This window comes from Natator depressus, chromosome 12 (assembly GCF_965152275.1).
Source record: "Natator depressus isolate rNatDep1 chromosome 12, rNatDep2.hap1, whole genome shotgun sequence".
Lineage (NCBI taxonomy): Eukaryota > Metazoa > Chordata > Testudines > Cheloniidae > Natator > Natator depressus.
Window position 1 is genome coordinate 26,140,163 of NC_134245.1, and position 21,228 is coordinate 26,161,390.

General features: G+C 40.7%; 1 protein-coding gene across 1 annotated transcript in view; it reads left to right on the forward strand.

The window, feature by feature from the left end:
- The first annotated feature begins 280 nt into the window (after positions 1-280).
- CMTM4 (CKLF like MARVEL transmembrane domain containing 4) overlaps positions 281-21,228 on the forward strand; it is a 49,650-nt gene continuing 28,702 nt past the window's right edge. The window contains exon 1 of the mRNA XM_074968788.1: positions 281-603. Coding sequence (XP_074824889.1) covers positions 418-603 — 186 coding nt within the window. The 5' untranslated portion in view covers positions 281-417. The remainder of the gene's footprint in view (positions 604-21,228) is intronic.

Consider the following 21,228-nt stretch of genomic DNA (forward strand, 5'->3'; position numbering starts at 1 on the left):
ACGAGGGGAGCTCCGCAGGGCAGCTCGCGCCCGGCCGGCCTAGGGAGCGCGGGGAGGCTCCGTCCAGCGAGGGCCTGGGGCGCCCCCCGCCCCTCCCGGCCCCGGCACTAGCGGGGAGGCGGCTCCTCTCTCCAGGACCGCGGCGCCCCGGGAGCTGAACGCCGTCCCAGGGGATTGCGGTGCCCGAGGCGGGGTTCGGGGCGTCCCCTGGCGGGGCTAGCGCAGCGGGGCCGGGCGCCGCACCATGCTGCCCCCGCTCTCCCTGCGCCCGTCCGCCTGAGGGTAGGGAGCCCGCGCCAGCTCCCCGCGCTGCCATGCTGCCGGCGCTCCGCTAGGCGAGCCCGGCTCCCGCGGCGGCTCGGGACCTGACGGGCAGGGATCGTTGCGCCGCCCTCCGAGCGCTCAGGCGGCGGCACCATGAGGAACGGCGAGGACCTGGAAGGCTTCGATGGCGAGGCGTCCAGCACCTCCATGATCTCCGGGGCCAGCAGCCCTTACCAGCCCACCACCGAGCCCGTCAGCCAGCGCCACGGGCTGGGCGGCCTCCGCTGCGACCTGGACTATCTGCGGGGCGCCTTCGGCAAGATCAAGATCGCCGAGGTGGTAGGTACAGCGCCTCGGGCAGGCCGGGACGGGCCGCGGCATCCGTGAGGAGGGCAGTGGTCTCCGGATCCTTTCCCCCCGGGGGCATTGTTCCTCCCCGCACTGCCCAGGCGCCTCCATCCGCTGTGGGGCGAGCAGGGTGTATGTGTCGGGGGCGGGAGGGTTTACGGTCAGAGGAGTCAGTTTCTTGTTCCTTTCCCGGCCCCGAGCTTTCTCCAGTCCAGGCGGCTCACAGGTGGAGGGGGAGGACGAGCTCTGCAGCGCTTCATTCCTCAGGTGAGAATTTAACCTCCCTGCCCTTCATCCCGCCCTGCCTCCACGCAAGGTTTCTGCTTGCATGGTCCTGCTGATAAGTACTAGCGCTGCCCCCTCCTGTAGGTCACGTTAGTCTGGGAAGTTCAAAGAAACCTGTAACAAGTTGGTGTTGGGTGTTCTAAATCCCTTCGGGGTCGGTAAGAAATTCCACCCCCCTTTCGTGGTGTGGGGTAGTTTTACTTTTGCTAATGGTTACTTGATGGCTTTTGACAGAGACCTGGGATTTTTGATCTTTTGATATATGAGGCAGCAGGTGAGGAGCAAGTTTGTGAGTCCCTTTTCTGCCTCCCATAGATCCATCATCTGGTAACAATTCGCCCATTGTTTCTGGCTAGCTGAATCAAAGGTGTGTGTGAGAGGGTGTTTTTGATGTTTTATAGGTGTATTCACTAACTCCAGACTAGCTTGGATTCACCTATGTGTACATGTGATACTCAGTTGTTAGTGTACTTTTGGTTGTCAAGATGTATAAACTCACAACATACCACTTTGCGTGTTAGAGCTCTATAGAGTAGAGGTGGGACCCCAAGAACAGTGGTTTAGGTCAAGTGGAAGTGATGATATTAATGCTGTCATCTCTTTGTATATTAGAAAGTCTTATTAAAATGTGTTTAGGCCACAAACTCCATTTTTAAAACAATCTGTTTTCCTAAATGCCATTCAGATCCCATTTTTTCACTTTCCTGAATTGCTTGAGGGTGGATTCAGCACAAACTGTATGTGTACAGATTTGTTACCAGCCAGTACATAGCATTTTATGTTGTTGCAAGTGTTTGTCTAATTTATGAAGGTAACGAGTTAACCTGAAGTTTTTTAATTTAAGAAGAATATTATTTTTTATTTAAATATGACTGAAGAGAGGTAGGATTTGTACACCTGCATACCTGTATCATCCTGGTATCTCTTTTGTTGATTATTGAAGGAGTAACTAGTTGTACAGCTGACTGTGTAAAGACCCAAATTTTGCTCTGTTATATGGGTTGTACTCCTACTTGACTTAAGGCAGCGCTACAACTTGAACTCTAGTCAGCTCAATAAATGAATTTCAGAACCTTTAAGTCCTACACCTGCCCTTTAATCCCACTGCTGAACTGTTTTTTTTTATTTAATTTGCAGGACCAGATGGTGACTAATCAAGGATCAGTCACCCGTTGTGCTACACATTGTATAGATGTGCAGTAAAAGGACAGGCTCTGCTCAGACTTGACAATCTACACAATCCTACACAGACTCTGTGTAAAGTTAGCACATGCATGAGTAGTTCCCTTGACTTTAGTGGGACTTTTAGGGGGGAGGGATAGCTCAGTGGTTTGAGCATTGGCCTGCTAAACCCAGGGTTGTGAGTTCAATCCTTGTGGGGGCCATTTAGGGAACTGGGGCAAAAATTGGGGATTGGTCCTGCTTTGAGCAGGGGGTTGGACTAGATGACCTCCTGAGGTCCCTTCCAACCCTGATATTCTATGACTACTTGCAGCATATAAATTAAAGCATGTGCCTACATCTTTGCAGGATTGGGACTTTTGTTCTGGCAGAATTCAACAGGTAGAGGAAACAAACAGCAGGAGAAGAAAGGGGGGGAAGGATAAAGTAACTGTAAATCCAATAAATTGTACCAGTAAGAAGTCCTAATTCTTGTAGTTTTATACACTTTAGTTTTTAACTGTTTTTCTCTCCTTGTTTGTTTGTGGAAGACACACACAAGCAGAGGACACTAATGAAAGGTTGCATCTTGCAAACATTCACATTCATTGCATCCGATGAAGTGAGCTGTAGCTCACGAAAGCTCATGCTCAAATAAATTGGTTAGTCTCTAAGGTGCCACAAGTACTCCTTTTCTTTTTGCGAATACAGACTAACACGGCTGTTACTCTGAAACCATTCACAGGAGTAGTTCCAATGGGCACTGCTTGCCTGAATACATGTTACTCACTTCCGTGCTTGCAGATTCAGGCCCTAACTGACTGAAGTGGTGTCAAATGCGTAAAGAAAACAAATTGAAGAAATAGATAAATAATTTTCTAATTTCTCTTAGGTAATGAACTTCATGTATTAACAATTGTTCAATATTTTTGAACAGAAGTGTGATTAAGATGATGATGTCTCTTTCGTGATTTTCTAGGTGATTTCCATTTTTTGTGTGTGTGAGCGCAAGTGCGCGTGCCTGGGATTCTACTGTTCATCTTTTCCATGTGCTTTACTTCATTAGTGGGACTTATTTTGCCAGTTCTGTTTCTGATAATTGCAAATTTAAATTTAGAGATTTTTTTTCCGCAATCTTCCTGGAGATGCTAATCAACGAATTAGAAATTGCTTTTACAATTTCTTGTCACTGTTTGAGCAGTGCATCAGGGAAGAGATCTGTTATGAAGTATTTTTTCCTTCTTCCTTTCTTTCTGCGAGAGGAAGCACTTTAGTGGCTACTTGTGTAATTTGGAGTCCATACTGGCACATTGTTGGCAGGAGGTTCAGAAATTATAGTATGCATATGAAATATAAAAATGTAATACAGCAGAGAGCTTATATTTTCAGGCTTAGCTTAAAATATTCAGAGTATTTTTGCTTCAGTGTCAGGTAGGTGTTAATTTTTCAAATCAGAGGTTTGAATTAAATGATTGTAAAATATGTTGATTCTAGAATACTTCTACAAATAGGTTACAAGATCGAATATTTGAATAAAGAAGAACACTTAATATATTGTCAGTCTCCCTTTTCACCTCCCCCTCAAATACATCATGTTCTGTAGGAGGTGGCCATGAGCATCTGAAGCCCCATGCCCTGTAAACACTGAAACACTGCTTAGCTTTACCACTGAGAGTAGCCCCCCGTTGGAATTAATGGGACTAGTGATGTGTGTGTTGGTTTGGGGCCTAAGAAACTGTCATCAGTGTGCAACATCCACCTGTTTTGAATTGTTAGCTACAGAAGGGGTCGGGGATCGGGGAGTTGGAAGAAGAAGTGCTGGGGGTGGTGTTTTCTAACATGCTGGAATAATCCTGTTGTTTCTCTGATCTACTATTTGCTCTTCCTGCAGTTACTGCAATAGACTTTTTTTTTATGTCATATTAAATATTTGAAATTTAAATGAAGATTTGAAGACTATAAATAGGTTTCTAAATTCTGATTTTGTTTGAAAGAGCAAGCCCCAGAGGCATAATCCAGTATGTTTAATAAAAGAACTTAAAAAAAAATCCTAGTAGGAAAGAAATAGGAAGAACACATTGTACTTAAGTTACAAACGTAAGAGGTTTCTTATCTGCTTAGCAAATATTTTTCTTCATTTAGTCCATTGTTGAGGAAAAGGTGTGTGTGGACTAACCTTAGTGGAACTAAAAAAATGCTTTGTGTGTTTTTGATAAACGTCGTCTATTTGTCATGTACAGTGGGCCAGAATTTACCAAGACACACAGAGATTGTTGACATGGGTCTGAAGCATATTGATGCTTTACCATGGCCTGGCATATTTGGCTTCTGGATATTTGCAAATAAAAGAGAATTTATTTAATTCATATTAATAACTCAGAGACCCAGAGCAAACATGGGTTTTAACTCTGGCATTACTGCTGAAATGATTGCTCATCAAATGTAGGTTTTTGTTTGTCAAAAGAAAAGCAGGACAGGGAAGGGAAGGAAATGTGACTGAAGAAAATGGTACATGTAGTTCTAGAACTTTATTGTTTCTTCCTCAAAAGAAGAAGTCTGAATCGATTCAGAATATTGTTACGTAATTGAATGTCATTGATGAAACAGGAGTGTGACATTTAAGGCAGGTAGAATATTTTAATTTTTTGTTAATAAATCAGGGAATATTTTTAAGGTCTTATAACTTCTTAAAATCTTCAATTTAATACATCAATGCATATACCACAAACTGCTGTATTAATGGTGGATTTGGTGATGTGATTCATGTTTTATAACTTTTTCCTTCCCCTGCCCCCCCCCCCCCCCAAAAAAAAAAAAGGTTAGAATTATTGCAGTTTTGCTAGTTTCTAAATTGAGTGTATAACCACGGGAAATCTTATTTTGATACCATTGGCATTTTTTATTGATTTTTAACTCTGATCTGTTTAATCATGAATTAATATACCTGTAAAACTAGAGGAAAAGTAAAAAAAAGGAGCCAGATTGAAGATTAAAAAATTTAAACTCAAGTTGATTCTTTAAAAGCTTTTTTTTATATATAGAGAGAAATAAGTGTTTAAGAATTAGGTTTTCAGTCATATTTAACTAATAATTCATTTCAATCATATTTAAATTCTCACAATTCCATACAAACAGGATTTAATCCCTATCCCCCCCTCCAAAAAGTCTCTCACAGATGGCTATATTATCCAAATTGCATCTTTAATGTTCTTTTGTTTCTACACTAGTGTGAGAGCAAAGAGAACACCATTTTCCCTACCCTCCCCCCGAACATCACAATGTGAGTTGGAGGTGTTGGTCTGTGTAAGGAAGGAAATTTCAAGCAGAGAGAGCTGTAAGGAAGAAAAGGTGAAGAAAGAGTGATAAATATGAAGGGAACAGTTAATTATGTGACCTTACAGAGAGGGAATGAAGAGGACGGCAGATGCTGAGTTCTAGAGACCCTCGAAGTTGAGGGAGGACAAAGAGTTTAAACTTGGAGTTAAAGGCAAGGAGAAGCCAGTCTAATTCTATGTGTTTATAACACGTTTTCCCTTCTGTGAAATTAAAATTCAGAAGAAAAAAATCTCCCTGGTGACTTTTCAGTGAATACTTCTTTATCAGACTTAAGACTTCATGCCGTCATCCTTGGGGACTATTGCAGAAGTGTTTCTTAGTGGTTATTTTCAGTGCTTTCTCTGGTCTCCTTGTACATTTCTCGAGCAGTTGGGGATTTCCACTTTCCCTAGAGACTATTTCACCATTGAACAGATCTCCCAATTAAGACATTAAGACTTTATGTGCAGCCTAAATTTCTTTTCCCATCACCGAAATACTGTAGTTGGTATGTTTGCACTATGGGGACTACATCAGTTTAGCTACATTGGTGTAGTTATGTCAACGTAACTCCGTAGTGTAAATGCTGACTACATCAACAGAAGAGTTTTTCCATTGGTGTAGGAACACCATCTCCCTGAATGATGGAAGCTACCTCAACCGAAGCACTTTTGTCAACATCAGAGCTATATCAATGGGTGTAGTTTTACTGCAGTGCTGGAACTGAATGTGGCCACCGGAGCAGCATTATGGTGTTCGTTTCTTATGACTTGAAGACTGTGAATTTTTATCTAAGTATTGAGAACCTGAATCCTCCTACACCATCATATAATCTTGTGGTATCCCCTGAACCTCTTTACCATTTACTAAAGCTGATTGCTATCTGAGAAATCAGTAATTACACTCTGGAGAAAAATGACTTTAATTTCTAAACGAAAGACAGGTGAGTCAGTAATTCACACCTTGATGCAGTGAGAGCGCCTTCTCTTCAGGTGGATTTAAATTTTTTACAACGTTCCATCTTTGCTCCTGTTACATCTACTTTATCTTAACCATTCTGCTGGTTGTTCAACGTAGGAGAGATTTGTTACAGGGGTTACCATCATTACCAATGCAGCCCAAGGCTATTTAGAAAGGAAGGTAATAAGAGGGGACATTATTTTATTTACTTTTATCATGATATAGAGAAGGTAAACTGGTATCTTCTGTTATCCCTGGCTAATAACACAAGAACAAGGGAACATTCAATTAAACTAGACAGTGGAAAATTCAAAATTCATAAAAGGAAATACTTTTTCACACCATCATGTAATTAGATTATGGAACTCATTGTCACAGTAAATCATTGAGGACAAGAAACTAGCAATATTGAATAAGAGATTGGACACTATGGAGATCAAGAGTGTCTAGAGTTGTCATACATAATAATAAAAATGTCGGAATGGATATTAAACCTCATGAATCAGGGCTTAAATCAGTCTTTAATTATTAAAGATTATGATGAGGTCTAATGCGGGGGAAGATTATTCCACATTTGCCTACTGTGGGGTTCTTACACCTTCCCCTGGAACATCCGATTCTACTATTGCAGATGTGATACTGGATTAGTTGGACCTTGGAGTTGACAGTTCTTGTATTCCTACTTTGTTTTTGCTTCTAATTTTTATTTCTGTTATTAGATATTACTTTCAATTTTCATAAGTATAGCTTTTTACTCTATTTAGAGTGTAAGCTCTTTGGGCAGGGACAGTGTCACCTTACCTGTAAGGTGCCTAGTCCAGTTTTGGCACTGTAAAAATAGTAATGGTTTCCTAGAGCTGATATTTTATTGTTTAGTATAGGATATGCTCAACACTTATCCTAAATATTGGTTGCATTTGTGACGTCAGTCTTATAAATGGTCTCTTTGAGGTGAGATTTCAGTAGTCTTTTTTTAACAGATAAAATATCTCTGTTGTAAACACATTTAGTAATCCTACTGGGATAAATCACATCTCTTTCATTTCGTTGAAATTCTTTTGACAATTTCCCTTTGGGGAAAAAACCTTTTTAAGGTTTTGAGCCCACTTTAACATAACAATAAGATTTTTATGTTCATATTTACCATAGAAGTTAGTCAAGGAGAAGGAAAGACAAAATAACTCTTTACAAGTTTTTTTTATTTTTGGAAAAGCTCCTGATCGCAGCTAGAAAAAAGAAGCTTTTGGAGAGGGGTGACTGAGTCTCTCCTTCTGCTTTGCCAGACATTCTTGCCACCTAACAACAATACAGAATAAATGTCAGCCTTTGGCTGTAAAATATTCTGTCTGTTTTTGGAATATGGTGCTAGATACGCTCCAACCTACTGTATATTAAATGTCTGTCTAAGTTAAGTGATCATTTTAAAACCTACATCTCTGAAGAAATTATTTTCTTTGGCTGAGGTTGCTATTATATTTTTTTCCTATAGATTTACTACTAGGATTAATGGATATTAGCATAGTGAAGAGTGTGGTTAAAGTGTGACTGTATTCTGAAAAGTTACTCTCTTGGTTCCCTTTGTAAGACTTCTGGTGGAAAAATTATTTTTCGTTGATGAGCCTTCTTAGTGACTTAGTTATATTTTGAGATCTATCTCTATAAGGAAAAAGATTAGAGATTTATGGTAGGTTTTATGTCTCCCCCCCTCCCTTTTTTTTCTTCTCCATAGCAGCAAGTTGAATGTCACAAGTCTACTCTTAATGTCATAGTTGTGTCCAATTCACTTCAAGTTTTCTTTAAAAAAAGTCTAGCTTAGTCTTGGGTCTTAACTAATAATTTGGGGTCAATAAAACTGTGGCTTTTATTTGTGGAGATAAAATTAGACATACAATGGAAACTCAGCTATATGGAGTTGCTGACACATCATAATAGCAGCCATTGCTATCAAATTGTAACTGAACAGTGGATTGTACTTTCTCTTTTGATATTCTGATAATGACTCACTTTTGAATTTTTTCATATGGCAGGTGCAGGCAGTTGCTTCTAATGCTGCAATCTGCACCAATGGGTGGAGGTTAGGTTATTTCTGGTACAAATGCGGTGCATAGGGTTTAATGTTTACTCTTGTTCCTTAGTGAAGGAGGTGGGTTAGTAATAACGAAGCATCTTGATGGACAAACTGTTTATATTTTCTTGTACCTCCTGATGCTGGATGTACTTAAAAACAATAAATTATTATTACTCTGAAGTGATGATTGCTGCAGTGGAAGAGCAGTAATCTCTCTGACAGCTACTTTATTCCATTTTACATACAAGTGTAATGCTAAAAGATTCTGAAGAAAAACGTAGAAACCATGTGTTTGAAAAGCCTTCCAGTTCCAGTTGCAAATTTATAGGTTTTCATTATTTCTGTTTATCATCTCATGTTAAGCATTCTCTATTTAGAAACAGCAAATACCCATAATATGAGATCCAAAGTTGCACTGTAGTATTTTTAATGGAATGGTACTGAGGCTGAAATATGGTTTCAGGTACAGACAGCAACTCTCAAAAATAAGGAGTTTTTTAAAAAAAATCCATAAGCCTATGCAACTTAAACTTAGAAGTATAAACTAGACAACCAAGCACCTAATTTATGGGTGTTAATTTAACTTACTTTTGAAATGTAACTGCCTGTAAGAAAATAGGATGCATAGTGACAATTCTGCAAAAACAAGGACTTGGATAAGAGGCAAACTGTGATTAAAATATTGAGACTGGATGAGCAAGCACATGACTCCAGGGGCAGTAATAATGAGCTATGGACTTGATGAGGTTGGATGAAGCCAAGACCTTGGAGACCTCTAGTTATCAGGAATGAATCTTTGAATTGCATTCAGAATCTCTGAATTAACTATGGAGCAGCAGGGTAGAGGATATGGAATTTATATGGTTCCACTTCTTGGAGCAGAAGTTTGTCAAGCTAAGGGACCTAGAATAGTGATCTAGAAAGATTGTAGGAGCAAGATTTGCAGATGGAGTGTGATTAAGACACAAACATAAGGATTTCAGCACAGGCAGGATATAGGTAAGAATTCATGGTGGCAATAGGTTGATTCCAAATAAGAAGGGAAAATTTTTGGAATGAAAGATGATTTTGGAATATAGTCTGAAAGTGAGAGAACATTTTTAACCTTCCTTTTCCTTTACTGCTTAGTATCCACATGTCTGATAAAGTGTTCAAAATATGGGACCAAATTTTGCCTTTTAGTACATATGGAACTCCCCTTGACATCTGTAGAAGTTCCACTCAGATGTTTGTTAGATTTTGGCCCCAGAATTTCAGTGTTAATTTATATATGTGAAGCTGGTTCCCTTGGGGTGTAAATTGGAGAAGCTTAAAGTATTGTATCCAGGTTTATTGAGTGGTAAGTCACTCAACTTTTGTCCTTTTGACTTGCAAGAATATTGAAAATAGAAGTGTGTGTGTGTGTGTGTGTGTGTGTGTGTGTGTGTGTGTGTGTGCGCGCTCTGTTAAACTAGATATAAATATTTATATTATCTACTTGACTTTTTAGATGAAAGCCTCCACTTCTGGAAAACTAAGTAAACTCTCAAGCAAAAATATCATCAAGTTGAAATAAGTCTGAGAGTACATATCAGTAACTTTTTTTTAAGGGGAAGGGGAATAAAAAATGAAGATAATTTGAGTTGAGATGGTATTTATGAAGTGCAGAGACTTGACGGTATGGAAATGCACAGTGACTGTGCATATACAACCATAACTTTGTTCCCGTGGTTACATCAGCCTCTTGTCTTTCCTTCTTTGTTTCTTTCTTAGCTAGGGTCTCATTTTAAGAACTCTTAATCACACAATTTGTTTGCTGGATTAGAACCCAGCATTGTAAGATGTTTTAGAAAAAATCCTTCATGCAAAAGTCTTTAAAGTGAAAGACTTATGAACATTTTAAGTTTAGAAGTCTCAGTACTCATAGTCATAGAATCATAGAAGATTATGGTTGGAAGAGACCTCAGGAGGTCATCTAGTCCAACCACCAGCTCAAAGCAGGACCAACCCCAACTAAATCATCCTAGCCAGTGCTTTGTTAAGCTGGGCCTTAAAAACTTGTACGGATGGAGATTCCACCAGCTCCCTAGGTAACCCATTCCAGTTCTTCACCACCCTCCTAGTGAAATAGCTTTTCCTAATATCCAATGTAGACCTCCCCCACTGCAACTTGAGACCATTGCTCCTTATTCTGTCATCTGTCACCACTGAGAACAGCCTAGCTCCATCCTCTTTGGAACCCCCCTTCAGGTAGTTGAAGGCTGCTATCACTCTTTTCTAGTGATTTGCCATTGGTCCATTTCCCGTTAACATCTTTTTTAAATAAATGACTTTATCTCTGGAGGGTGAATCATAAATTTGGACATTATTCTGTACAGCTTGTACAGACTTGTATTTATGATGCCAGTTAAGTGTATGCATTGATACCACACTAACATTTTCTCTTTCCATGTGCCTACAATATTTGCATATGTAGATAACCTAGCTCTACCTGTTTACAGATACATGTATAACTAGCATATAGGTCTTAATAAAGACTGTAGAATGATGGCCTGCAGTATGTTATTTGTCGAATCAGGCATATTTGTAAAATACAGATGAACAAAAGCTGGAGTATATCCAACCATAATAGGACTAAGAGTGAAGCTGTAACATAGGATGAAGAATAACTGATTTAGATGAAGCAGTTTATGGACAGATAAAATTGTCCCAGAGGATTCTTTTTCTTCAGGGCACCACGACAGGGGCAGAGTTAAGGTTGTTTTGGTGTCTTAAGTCCATTGTTGTTAAACATTTCTGCTAGGTTTAATCCTCTGAGTACCCTGTGTTTCTAATGCTTGAAGTTTTAAAAAAGTATTTGTTAGACAATTACAACATTCCTGTGAGGTTTTACTCATAGGTTTTGATATGTACTCAAAAAGAACTTTTTTATTTGTGAAATGATATTCCAATGTTAAAGCTTGTATGTGAGGTTTTACAGCTTAATTGAAATATAAAGTGTATATTTCCATGCATTTGTTCAGCTTACAAGTGAGCTAAACTTTCTATAGCCTAAATTGAAGATTAACTTTATTTTGTTTAGTACCCTTCATTAAGGAACAGCTTAAAAGCATAGTGACAATTTATCCAATATATGAAAATGCATCCCATACTTACTTCTGGAATTGCATGAAATAATGCCTCTATGCGACTTTAGTACTGATATTGCTATATCCTGTCAAATTTATAGTGCTAGAAAATTAGACTGTTTAGTGTAAACTGTTCCCTCGTGATGTTCTGGCAATTTCTCTACTGGCATATTATTTTATGAACCAGCTACAAGCTTTTTCATACTAGAAATTTTCATTATTCACATTTTTAAGTGCAATAATCGGATGAGAAGATCACTAACAACATAAAAGTTTTGTTGATTTTCAAATACTTAGAAAAACTGCAGATCAAAACTCAGACTAAAATCCTGTAAGGAAGTGTAATGTCTGTTTTCCCAACATGTAAAAACAAATATTTTGATACCAATAACTGAAATGGTCACTTGCATGAGGGAAAAGCAAACCAGATTTGTATAGTCTTACATCAGACCGGTGTTCTAGGCTTGCAGTCCCTCTTCTGTTTACTGTACTTATCCCCACAAGTCTGATGTTACTCCAGTCCTTGTTGCTCTGCTCTCTCCCAAGGGCTATGACTTCAGTGACCTGTCAGCCTCTACAAAGAACTGTACATTTATTTTAGGGATGTAAATAGCGTTTTAAAAAAAGTAACCGGTTAAAGTATTAAAATTGTATTGGTTAAACGTTTAACCGTTAAGGACTTCACAGCATAGGCGGGAAACTGCGGGTGCAAGGAGGGTGCTGCAGCTCCCCCACATTTTATGCAGGGCCCGGCTGCCTTGGGCTGGCAGTGGGGGCTCAGAGCTTTGCCTGCGAATCTCAGCATCTTCAACTCCTAGCAGTAAGTGAGTACCCCATGCGTAGGGGTGGGGATAGGGGTAGGAGTGGGAACAGGCAGCGCAGATGTGCCTACCTTTAAGATGCAATGTAAGCATAGTACAGTATTTGCTTTTTTTATTTTTTGTCTCCGCTGTTGCCTGATTGGTTACTTCCGGTTTCACCTGGTATCTGGTTGACCAGTCGGTCCATAACTCTGCTGTTCGTATCTTTGATGTTCTTCTGTAGTTAGAAACCTTCATCTAATTTTTGGTAGGTGAATGTTCATGGACATTTAATTGTCATTTCAATTTCAATATTCCCAATTCCAAGCATTCAAAAATCAGAGATTTTTTAAAAAAACAAACACCATTTTGGATTTTCTATTTGCCTTCTAGTTTTTAAGTCTTTAAGGGTGCATTTGGGTCACATTTTCAAGCTTTTCTCTGCAACTCTATGAGTAGAAACTTACTTTTAATTTTTGTAATGAAATCTGAGATTCTTACCTAACAAGTGCCTTCTGGAGCTAAGGCTTTAAGAGAAACACCAACTATCGTGAGACTTGTGATAAAATCAGGAATGGGCAGCACTGTGATTTACCGGCTATAAGATAAGATTGTCTTTCCTGTCATATAGTGCTTTCTCATCCAAACTAATTCTGTTGTACAGCTGTGTAAGAGGCAGGGCAAGCTTGAAGGCCTTAAGCATTCCCATCACAGCTGGCAGTGCTCTTTAATGTTGTGGCCTACATCTATTTTTTTAATGTTCTGTTTTACCAGTGTGTCTAGACTTGTTTAGCCTTTTAAGGCATGGCATCTGAGGGGGCCATCAGATTGCAGTTTTAGGATGCTTGGGATTACAAGTACATTTTGCACCATTTCCTTTTTATTGTTAAAATTCTTGCTTTAATGGATCCATTTTTGGACTACTTTATGTTCTTGATTGTTTATCCATTAAAATCTTTTCTTAGTATAGCATTGGTAGGATGGATGCTTGATATTTACTCATGATTAATCTTAAACAAGACTTTTAAAGAGATTAAAGTGATTCTGTTAGTTTTAAATGGTGCTTTAAAAGAGTTCTTTGGTTTGTTGAGAAGTGAGTTGCAAAGCTTTTACATTTTGTTTTTAACTAAACATTGTTATTCCTGATTAAACAGAAACATACATTGATTTAAACATTAAAAATCTACATTTTAAAACAAAATCATTGAAAGTCAGTTTCACCTGCTCTGGGCTTCAGAGTTAAAGAACAAAATAGAGAATGCTTTTTGGTTTAAATTAATTGAGAAGACACATATTCTGCTCCCTCTAGGCACTGACTTCAGGATTCCATGAGTGAATGAGTGATTGACATCATATACTCTGTTAACAATCACACAAGCACAAATTTATTTACTATGTTCCAACAGTGTATGCGTGTTGTCAGAGTTTCAGGGTAACTGCCCCTTTCACACCCACACCTCTCCCTCATGGTCTGCTAAGGGAATGTCTATTAAGGTTTTAGGTCTCTAGCTGTCACCTCTCCCTGGGCAGGGCCTCTCATCCCTCTCCCTTCTGACTGGGGGATTAGGCTACAGCTCTCCTGAAATTCAGTGTGACTCTCCTAGCCGATCTGACCAAGAGTCTAGCCCTTGCACTTAGCTTTCTCTCTAAGCGCTGTGAATCACGTATGCCAGCATGCAGGTCTATCAAAGCAGAGTACATTTATTTAAGGACAAAAACCTGCAGAAAAAAAACATATGAAACGTTAAAAAGATCTAAATGCTTTAACAGTAGCTCCCTGTCAGTCCTATGGAGACTCCAGCAGGATCGCGTGCCTCCAGTCCTTCAGCAGAGCGGAGTCCCTGCTTTGGCAAAAGATCATGTGTTTGAGTCAAAAAGAAGGCCTCTCTGTCAGATTAAACTCCTTTTGTACCAATAGCCCTTTCTTTGTCTCCTTGGGCATCTGGGACATTTTTGAGCCAGTATATGCAAACCATCCCAGAGGTGGTACTTCTCTGGAGCGGTTTACCTGTGCTGTTTTTAGTTCCTGGAGGAGCTGCTGTTAACCTTCGTGGCATAGAATACAATCCCTACCCCACAGTGATCAACCTAACCTTTGCTGCCATTGGCTGGTGATGCCTGATCCCTGCAGGTGCAAAGTTTGGGGAAGAGTAAGGTCCTGGCATGGCTGAGCAGAGACCAGCCCGGCCAAGACTGTGAGAAGGATAAGCCCCTGGTGGTGGTGGAAAACCCCCCCTCCCCACTGCTGAATGGCTCTATCCCTAGGAAGCAGCAGAATGGCCTCCCCCAAGGCCAGGAGCTTGTCCTTCTCCTCTTGCTCCTGGCTGGGAGTCTCTGCTCCACCCCCACCATGACTGCAGCCTCCCTTGCTCCTGCAGGACTTGAATGTTACCAGCCACACAGAGAGCTCTCTGCTGTCACAGCCCCTCTGACTCACTCCTATGACAGCAGGGCTGCATAGGGCTTTTTGCTCGGCTGCAGGACCGGTGGCACTTGATCCCTCCAGATGCAAGCTCCTTGGAGGGAGGCTGCACTCACTGACTGTAATTAATGTATATTTTTTCATCTATTTCAGTGTGTCTGCTGAAATGTCTGTTTACCAACATCTGTTGATTTAAATTATTTCTCATAGCTGCTTAATCAAAAACAGGGAAAGAAATGTAAAGAAATTCCCGTTAACTGTAGTACCATTAAAAGGAAATGGTTATACGCTAGTTCTTTTCGTATACTGTGCTCATCGAATGCATATTTTTGCAACTTGCTGAGTTTCGCACAGGGCCTCGTCCTGTGAGCCCTCCTCACACAATTTTCATTGAAAGCAGTGGGAATTATGCTAACTCAGTCCTTGCAGTTTGTGGCCCCCAGTGGATTTTTATTTCTGTATATTTTTCCAAGAAAAAGCATTTACAATTTTCAGTATCATTCCCAAACAACATTTAGTTAATTTTTATGTATTAATTATCGGTGGGACTAGTCATTTTTGTGATACAGGCACTTAATCATTTTGAAAGCACATTAAAGTAAATGGAAAGACTTCCTTTGACTTTACTGAGCTCTGGATCAGTTCCTTGCCTACTAAAATGACCTTCAGATAGTTGCAACTTTTGGTTGCTGCAGACTGGTGACCTAGAGGTGGATGGCTGTAATATCCATTTAACAATCTTCTGATCCCCACAGCCCTCTTGAATTTCCTTTTCTTAATCTACAAATCAAATCTGGATGTTAAACAGCTGGTCTAATAATTTTGAAAAGGCAAAAAGTGCATTCTTCAGAGTTTATATTGTGATGCTGTGAAGAGAAGTTTGGGTTGAGGTGGTTGTGGGAATGGAGATGGAGTGCATTTACTGCTGTTGTAGAGATGTTTCCCGCAGAAGAATTGACCTGTGTTGCTTTTTGAATGTTCTATACTAAACTGAATGTAGAATTTATTTGGATCATGAAATTGAGTACACAGCAGAAGTGTTGAGGATGAGGATACCTATTTTAAAGTGTTTGCCTTTAGCAGTATCTAATGAAAAACTGTATTGTGCCTATACCTCTGTTTTTTAATATATGGAGAAAACAATATTGTGTTATAAACGGGTTCCAAATTAAATGATAAAACAGAGTGCAGGCAATAATTCATAATATAAATGAAGTTATATTGCTATGATCTAATTTGTCTGTTCAGAAGAATATTGAGATTTTAAAATGTTTTCTTCATTTTAGAACTGATTAAAGACTGCCATGGACATCACAGGGCTTTAGTTCAGACACCTGTATTATTTCTGAAGTTTATATATTCTGTTAATCATCAGCAAGGGTCATATTGACCGTTTATTCCTGGAAGCTGCCCATCTTTCCTAGTTAATATAGAAGATGTAAAGACAGGCAGTTGATGATAAAATCACAATTAGTCTGAAGCTTTACGTAGGAACCATCCTTGTGTCTCCTAATACTGTAAAAAAGAGTGTTAATGGTAACGTGTTTTTAATTCAGTCTTGTAGACAGCATTTTTCCACTCTCTCCTTCCTGTGGTCAATTGTTATCATACCCTATTACTTCAATAAAGCTGGCATGCAGGTAGGTAGCTCCTTCAGAAACCAGTACTGCTACTTTTTTCAGGCTGGTTGGCAGTTGACATCAAGGAATAGAGCAATTGGCCATCTCTTCTTATTGAAAGACTGAGTCTGCACCATTATGTACACATTCTTCGTCAGCCTAGGGCCTAGAGTCTTAATTCCAAGTGGTAACTCAGATTTAAATGGCAAAGTAAAGCTGTACTAATTTGATCACTATGAAGAGATACTATCATTTGTTTCAAAAGAATCCTGGAAGAAGCCAATTATTTAGACTTATTTTATGATAGTCGATTATTTCATATTGTTTCAGAACTACAGTATTCAAACTTTCAAAACTTATTATTTAGCAGGGAATGTATGTGATTATTAATAAAAATACTCTCCAATCCCATATATCTGTCTCTTATTTTTCAATAATGCCTAGTGCAAATAGGTCTTCCGATAAAACATTTTATTCTTCAGATGTCATAGCTCTTACAGCTGGACATGAGTGAAGAAGAGACAAGGGAATGAATCAGCATACCTGTGACAATATATAATGCAACACTGAAGCAATGTATGAACACCCTTGTGACAAATTTGTATCTAGCGTTTGTGTGTGTTTGAAGGACGTGTAGACCAATGTTATTCAAATTGTGCAAAAAATTTGAATAGTTTTCAATGGTTAAACTGCAGGCAGCACTGGTAAAAAGTAAAATTTGAGTTAATGGACAGTGACTTTAACTTTACTCGGACAAATGGTTGATTTTAGGTGGGGCTTAACTAAGCAAGACAAGACAAAACTTCGGTCTTCTGAGCAAAATGATATGATTTGTGCAAGAACAATTGTGAGTGAAATGTAGCACCTCCTGAAATTTCAAAGGAGAAATATCAGCATCTTTGTTGCTGTAGACAACAGTATGGGTGATGGCAGGTAACTATGGATTCAAGATCCTAATACAGATCATCATGATTGCAGAGATGGATGACCCGAAGGTCCAAATATAGCGATGGAGGTGAATTCCAATAGTTACATTAGCCACAGAGGCTGTTGGTTCAAAGTTCTGGTCTTAGGCATTGAACTAAATGGTGACAGCTCCAAAAGGCCGAAGGCATGCAGCAATAGTATAAACCTGTAGCCTTCCACATGCAGACAATTGTGATGTTAAAAATTTGAACTTATTGTATACAATGTTAGAGGATTTACTTAGAATAATGTACAATTGTAACATGCCAAAAGTTTAGGGAAGTTATTTGGGTTCATGATGAAGGAAACAGCTGTGTCTGTACATTAAAAATTTCCCTGACATTAGGCCACTAGGGAAGTTAAATATTCCCTTATAGCACAATACTATTTTATGAATACTATTTAAAATGGAACAAGTCTGCCAGTGAAGGAAAAACAAGGACATTCAGAACTGAGAAGCTTCCAAACCGTATGCAGAACACTGTTTAACAGAAACTAACTCATTTCTGCACCTGGGCACTTTTTTCTTTCCAGTTGTATTGGTGATTTACATTTTTAAAAGTAATCTATTTCCACCTCAGTCAAGAATCTTTTTTTTTGAGTCCTGCTAAAATAAGACACTTGGATTAATGTCAGTGTCACAGCCCTGGCAAAGCTCCTCCAGCCAGACTTTCACCAGGCTGCTGTGTTTGGGTCCCATCAGGCTCGACCTGTGTGCTTTAAACTTCTTGAGTCTGAGTAGGCTCCAGCACATGACCTCTCTGGCACACATCGTGGGCATGTGCTCTCTGTCTGCTTCCCCTCCACGGAAATGGGATGTCATTTATACTTATACCCCCAATCAGGGCTGACGAGAAGGTGGAAGTGGGGGGTGGAGGGTGAGAGCAGGGCCCTGTTCTAGGGCTGTGAGGCTCAGGGCTCCGCCAAACATTTGTAATGTCTGTGTAAATAAAGAAATGGGAGGGGATGGGGAGCCAAGAACATGATCACCCCAAATTTATCTTAATGGACCTGCCCCCAGGATCAGTGCTGACCACCATAAACACCGCAGGTGCTTACCAACACCCTTTACCATAGTTCCAACCTTTGTGAGCATTTTGGTTACAGTTCAGGGACATGTGAAATGTAGATGAAGCATGTAACATACAGACTTTGCAAAAGATTCCCAAATCAATTTCTATTTACTTTAGATAGCACAAGAGATGTACAAACCTAGATAAAACACCTGTTTGCCATCCCTGCCTCAGGTTCCTCACCACTCTTGAGCATCCTTTGCATCTTCCTCAGCTGGTCCCACATTTAGAAAACGACACCCCTTTTATGAAATCATGTCTTTGTTCCTCTGTCCCTCAGTCCCTCTGGGTTTGTTTGTCATGCTTCTGGAAAGTGTCTATTTCTTCAAAGCCCATCTAGGCGTTGCCAGGTGTCTGGTTTTCAACCAGAATGCCTGGTCGAAAAGGGACTCTGGCAGCTCCGATCATCACTGCAGACCGGGCTGTTAAAAGTCCAGTCGGTGGTGCTGTGGGTCTAAGGCAGGCTTGTCCCTACCTGTCCTGGCTCCACGCTGCACCCCGGAAGCGTCCAGCAGGTCTGGCTCTAGGTGGGGGGTCCACGGGGCTCTGTGCAGAGCCTGCGCTCTGAGCACTGGCTCCACGCTCCCATTGGCCGGGAACCTTGGCCAATGGGAGCTGGGGGGACAGCGCCTGTAGGCGAGAGCAGCACGCAGAGCCTCCTCCCCCGCCCCTCCCCCCCGCCGCCTAGGAACTGGACCTGCTGGCCACTTCCGGGGCACAGCGTGGAGCCAGGACAGGCAGGGAGCCTGCCTTAGCCCCGCTACCTGGGAGCTTCCCAAGGTAAACTCAGGCCCCTGCCCCAGCCCTGAGCCTCCCCCCAAACCCGGAGCCCCTTCCTGCACCCCAGAGCCTGCATGCCCCAGCCGGAGTCCTCATCTCCCCTGCCCTCCAAACTCCTCGATCCCAGCCTGGAGCACCCTGCTGCACCCCCAGCCCAGAGCCCCCTCCCACACTCTGAAATCCTCATTTCTGGCCCACCCTGAAGCCCGCATTCCCAGCCGGAGCCCTCACCCCCTCCCACATCCAAACCCCCTGAGCCAGCCATCTGAAAATGAGTGAGAGAATGACTGTGGGGAGAGCAAGCAACACATGGAGCCGGGGATGGAGTGAGTGGGGCCAGGGCCTCGGAGGAGCGCAGGGGGCTGGGCAAGGGTGTTCGGTTTTGTGCGAGTAGAAAGTTGGCAACACTAACTCCATCCCATTCAGATCACCTGAGTAGAACTATTTCTTCCAGCTCAGGCACCCTTCTTAGCATACCCATTGTTTAGCCAGGCCCAGTCATTAAGGCTAACAGCTTCTTTTGGTTTGGTTTGTAGCCTTTTGGGGGATGAGGGTGACACGTGTCAGGGGCCCTGTTTGTCCATGGCTAACATACTACGCATCGAGGCATTCAACGATACAGCAATTTCATAAAATTAACCAGAATTCATAAGTTGTACATAAATTTGTTTTAGTGTAATTATTGTGCACTGTGGCAGAGACTTCTATTAACCTAAGTTTAGCAAAACACCACTGCTGTTAAAATATCATCTTCATATACATATTGTTTACAGGCCACGGCTGGCTTTTTGTAGCTCTTTTTTATTTATGTAAAGGACTTATGTAGTAGTTGAATATGGACTTTCCAAAGAACCTTTCTTGTGGGACTGTCAAGTGCTATATAAGATTGAGTGACCTTGCTAGCAGACTAGCTATCCTCCATGGTAATGGTATATTTGGAAATAAGCTGCATGTAAACTTTCTTATATTGACAAAAAAGCTACTTCTTTCTACAAATTGTTTTTAAAAAAAAAAAAACACCTGATAAAACTGACAGCTTCCCACATATGTCCTTTCCCTGCAGTACGCCCTAAAAATGTTGGTCTGGCTTTAGAAGCACGAAAATATTAGCCTTTCTGTATGAGGTTTGTAAGTCTGAGAGATGGATGGATAGGGCCCAAGTCTGGATTATATTTGGAGGAGGTTTAAAGCTGAATCAGGAGAAGTGGTTGGAGCTGGCAGTGCCCAAATCTTAGAAACTGTTGTTGAGTAAATTTGGTCTAACATGGTGGAAATATTACTCGATCAGCTGAACTCACAAGACTTCCATAACCTTGAATGGTGGAAACTTTACAGCTGTTATCACATCCAAACTGGAACTAGAAAATGAAACACTTTACAGATCTGGATCAAGCTTGGCACCAAACTGTATAAGAGTGTGGTTAGGCTCTTGAGATTTAAACTTAACTATGTTACTTCCACCACCACCATAAAAAATTCAGAGGAGGTTGAATTCAGGATTCTGGCTTTGGTCTCTTTGGCCTTGCTCACTATTTTCTTTTGTGTACCTTGAACACAATTTAGTTTATTTAAGATGCTGACTTGCTTGTGCTTGCAGCAGCTTTCCTTTTTATTTAATACCTTTCCCCTAAAGTTTCCAGGTTTAGGAATAGAATCCCAAATTTATTTGCAGAGTTCAAGCTCTGTGCAGTCATGGTAACTGAGTTTTTGAATCTTAGGCTTTGTCTACACTGACACTTCATCGGCAAAACTTTTGTGATTCAGGGGTGTTTTTAAAAAAAAAAAAACACACACCCAAATGATAAAAATTTTACTGACGAACAGCGCTGGTATGAAAGCCGCTGCTGCTCATGGGGGGTGAAAGATTTTTGTTGGCAGGAGTTCTCCTGCTGACAAACAGCAGCTACACTGGACGCCTTTTAGTGGCATGGCTTTAGTGGCACAGCCATGTTGCTAAAAGCTTCATAGTGTAGCCATAGCCTCAGCCCTGGTCTACACTATGGGGTTAAGTCAAATTTAGCTGCGTTAGGTCAATTTAAAAATGACTGTGTCCACACAAC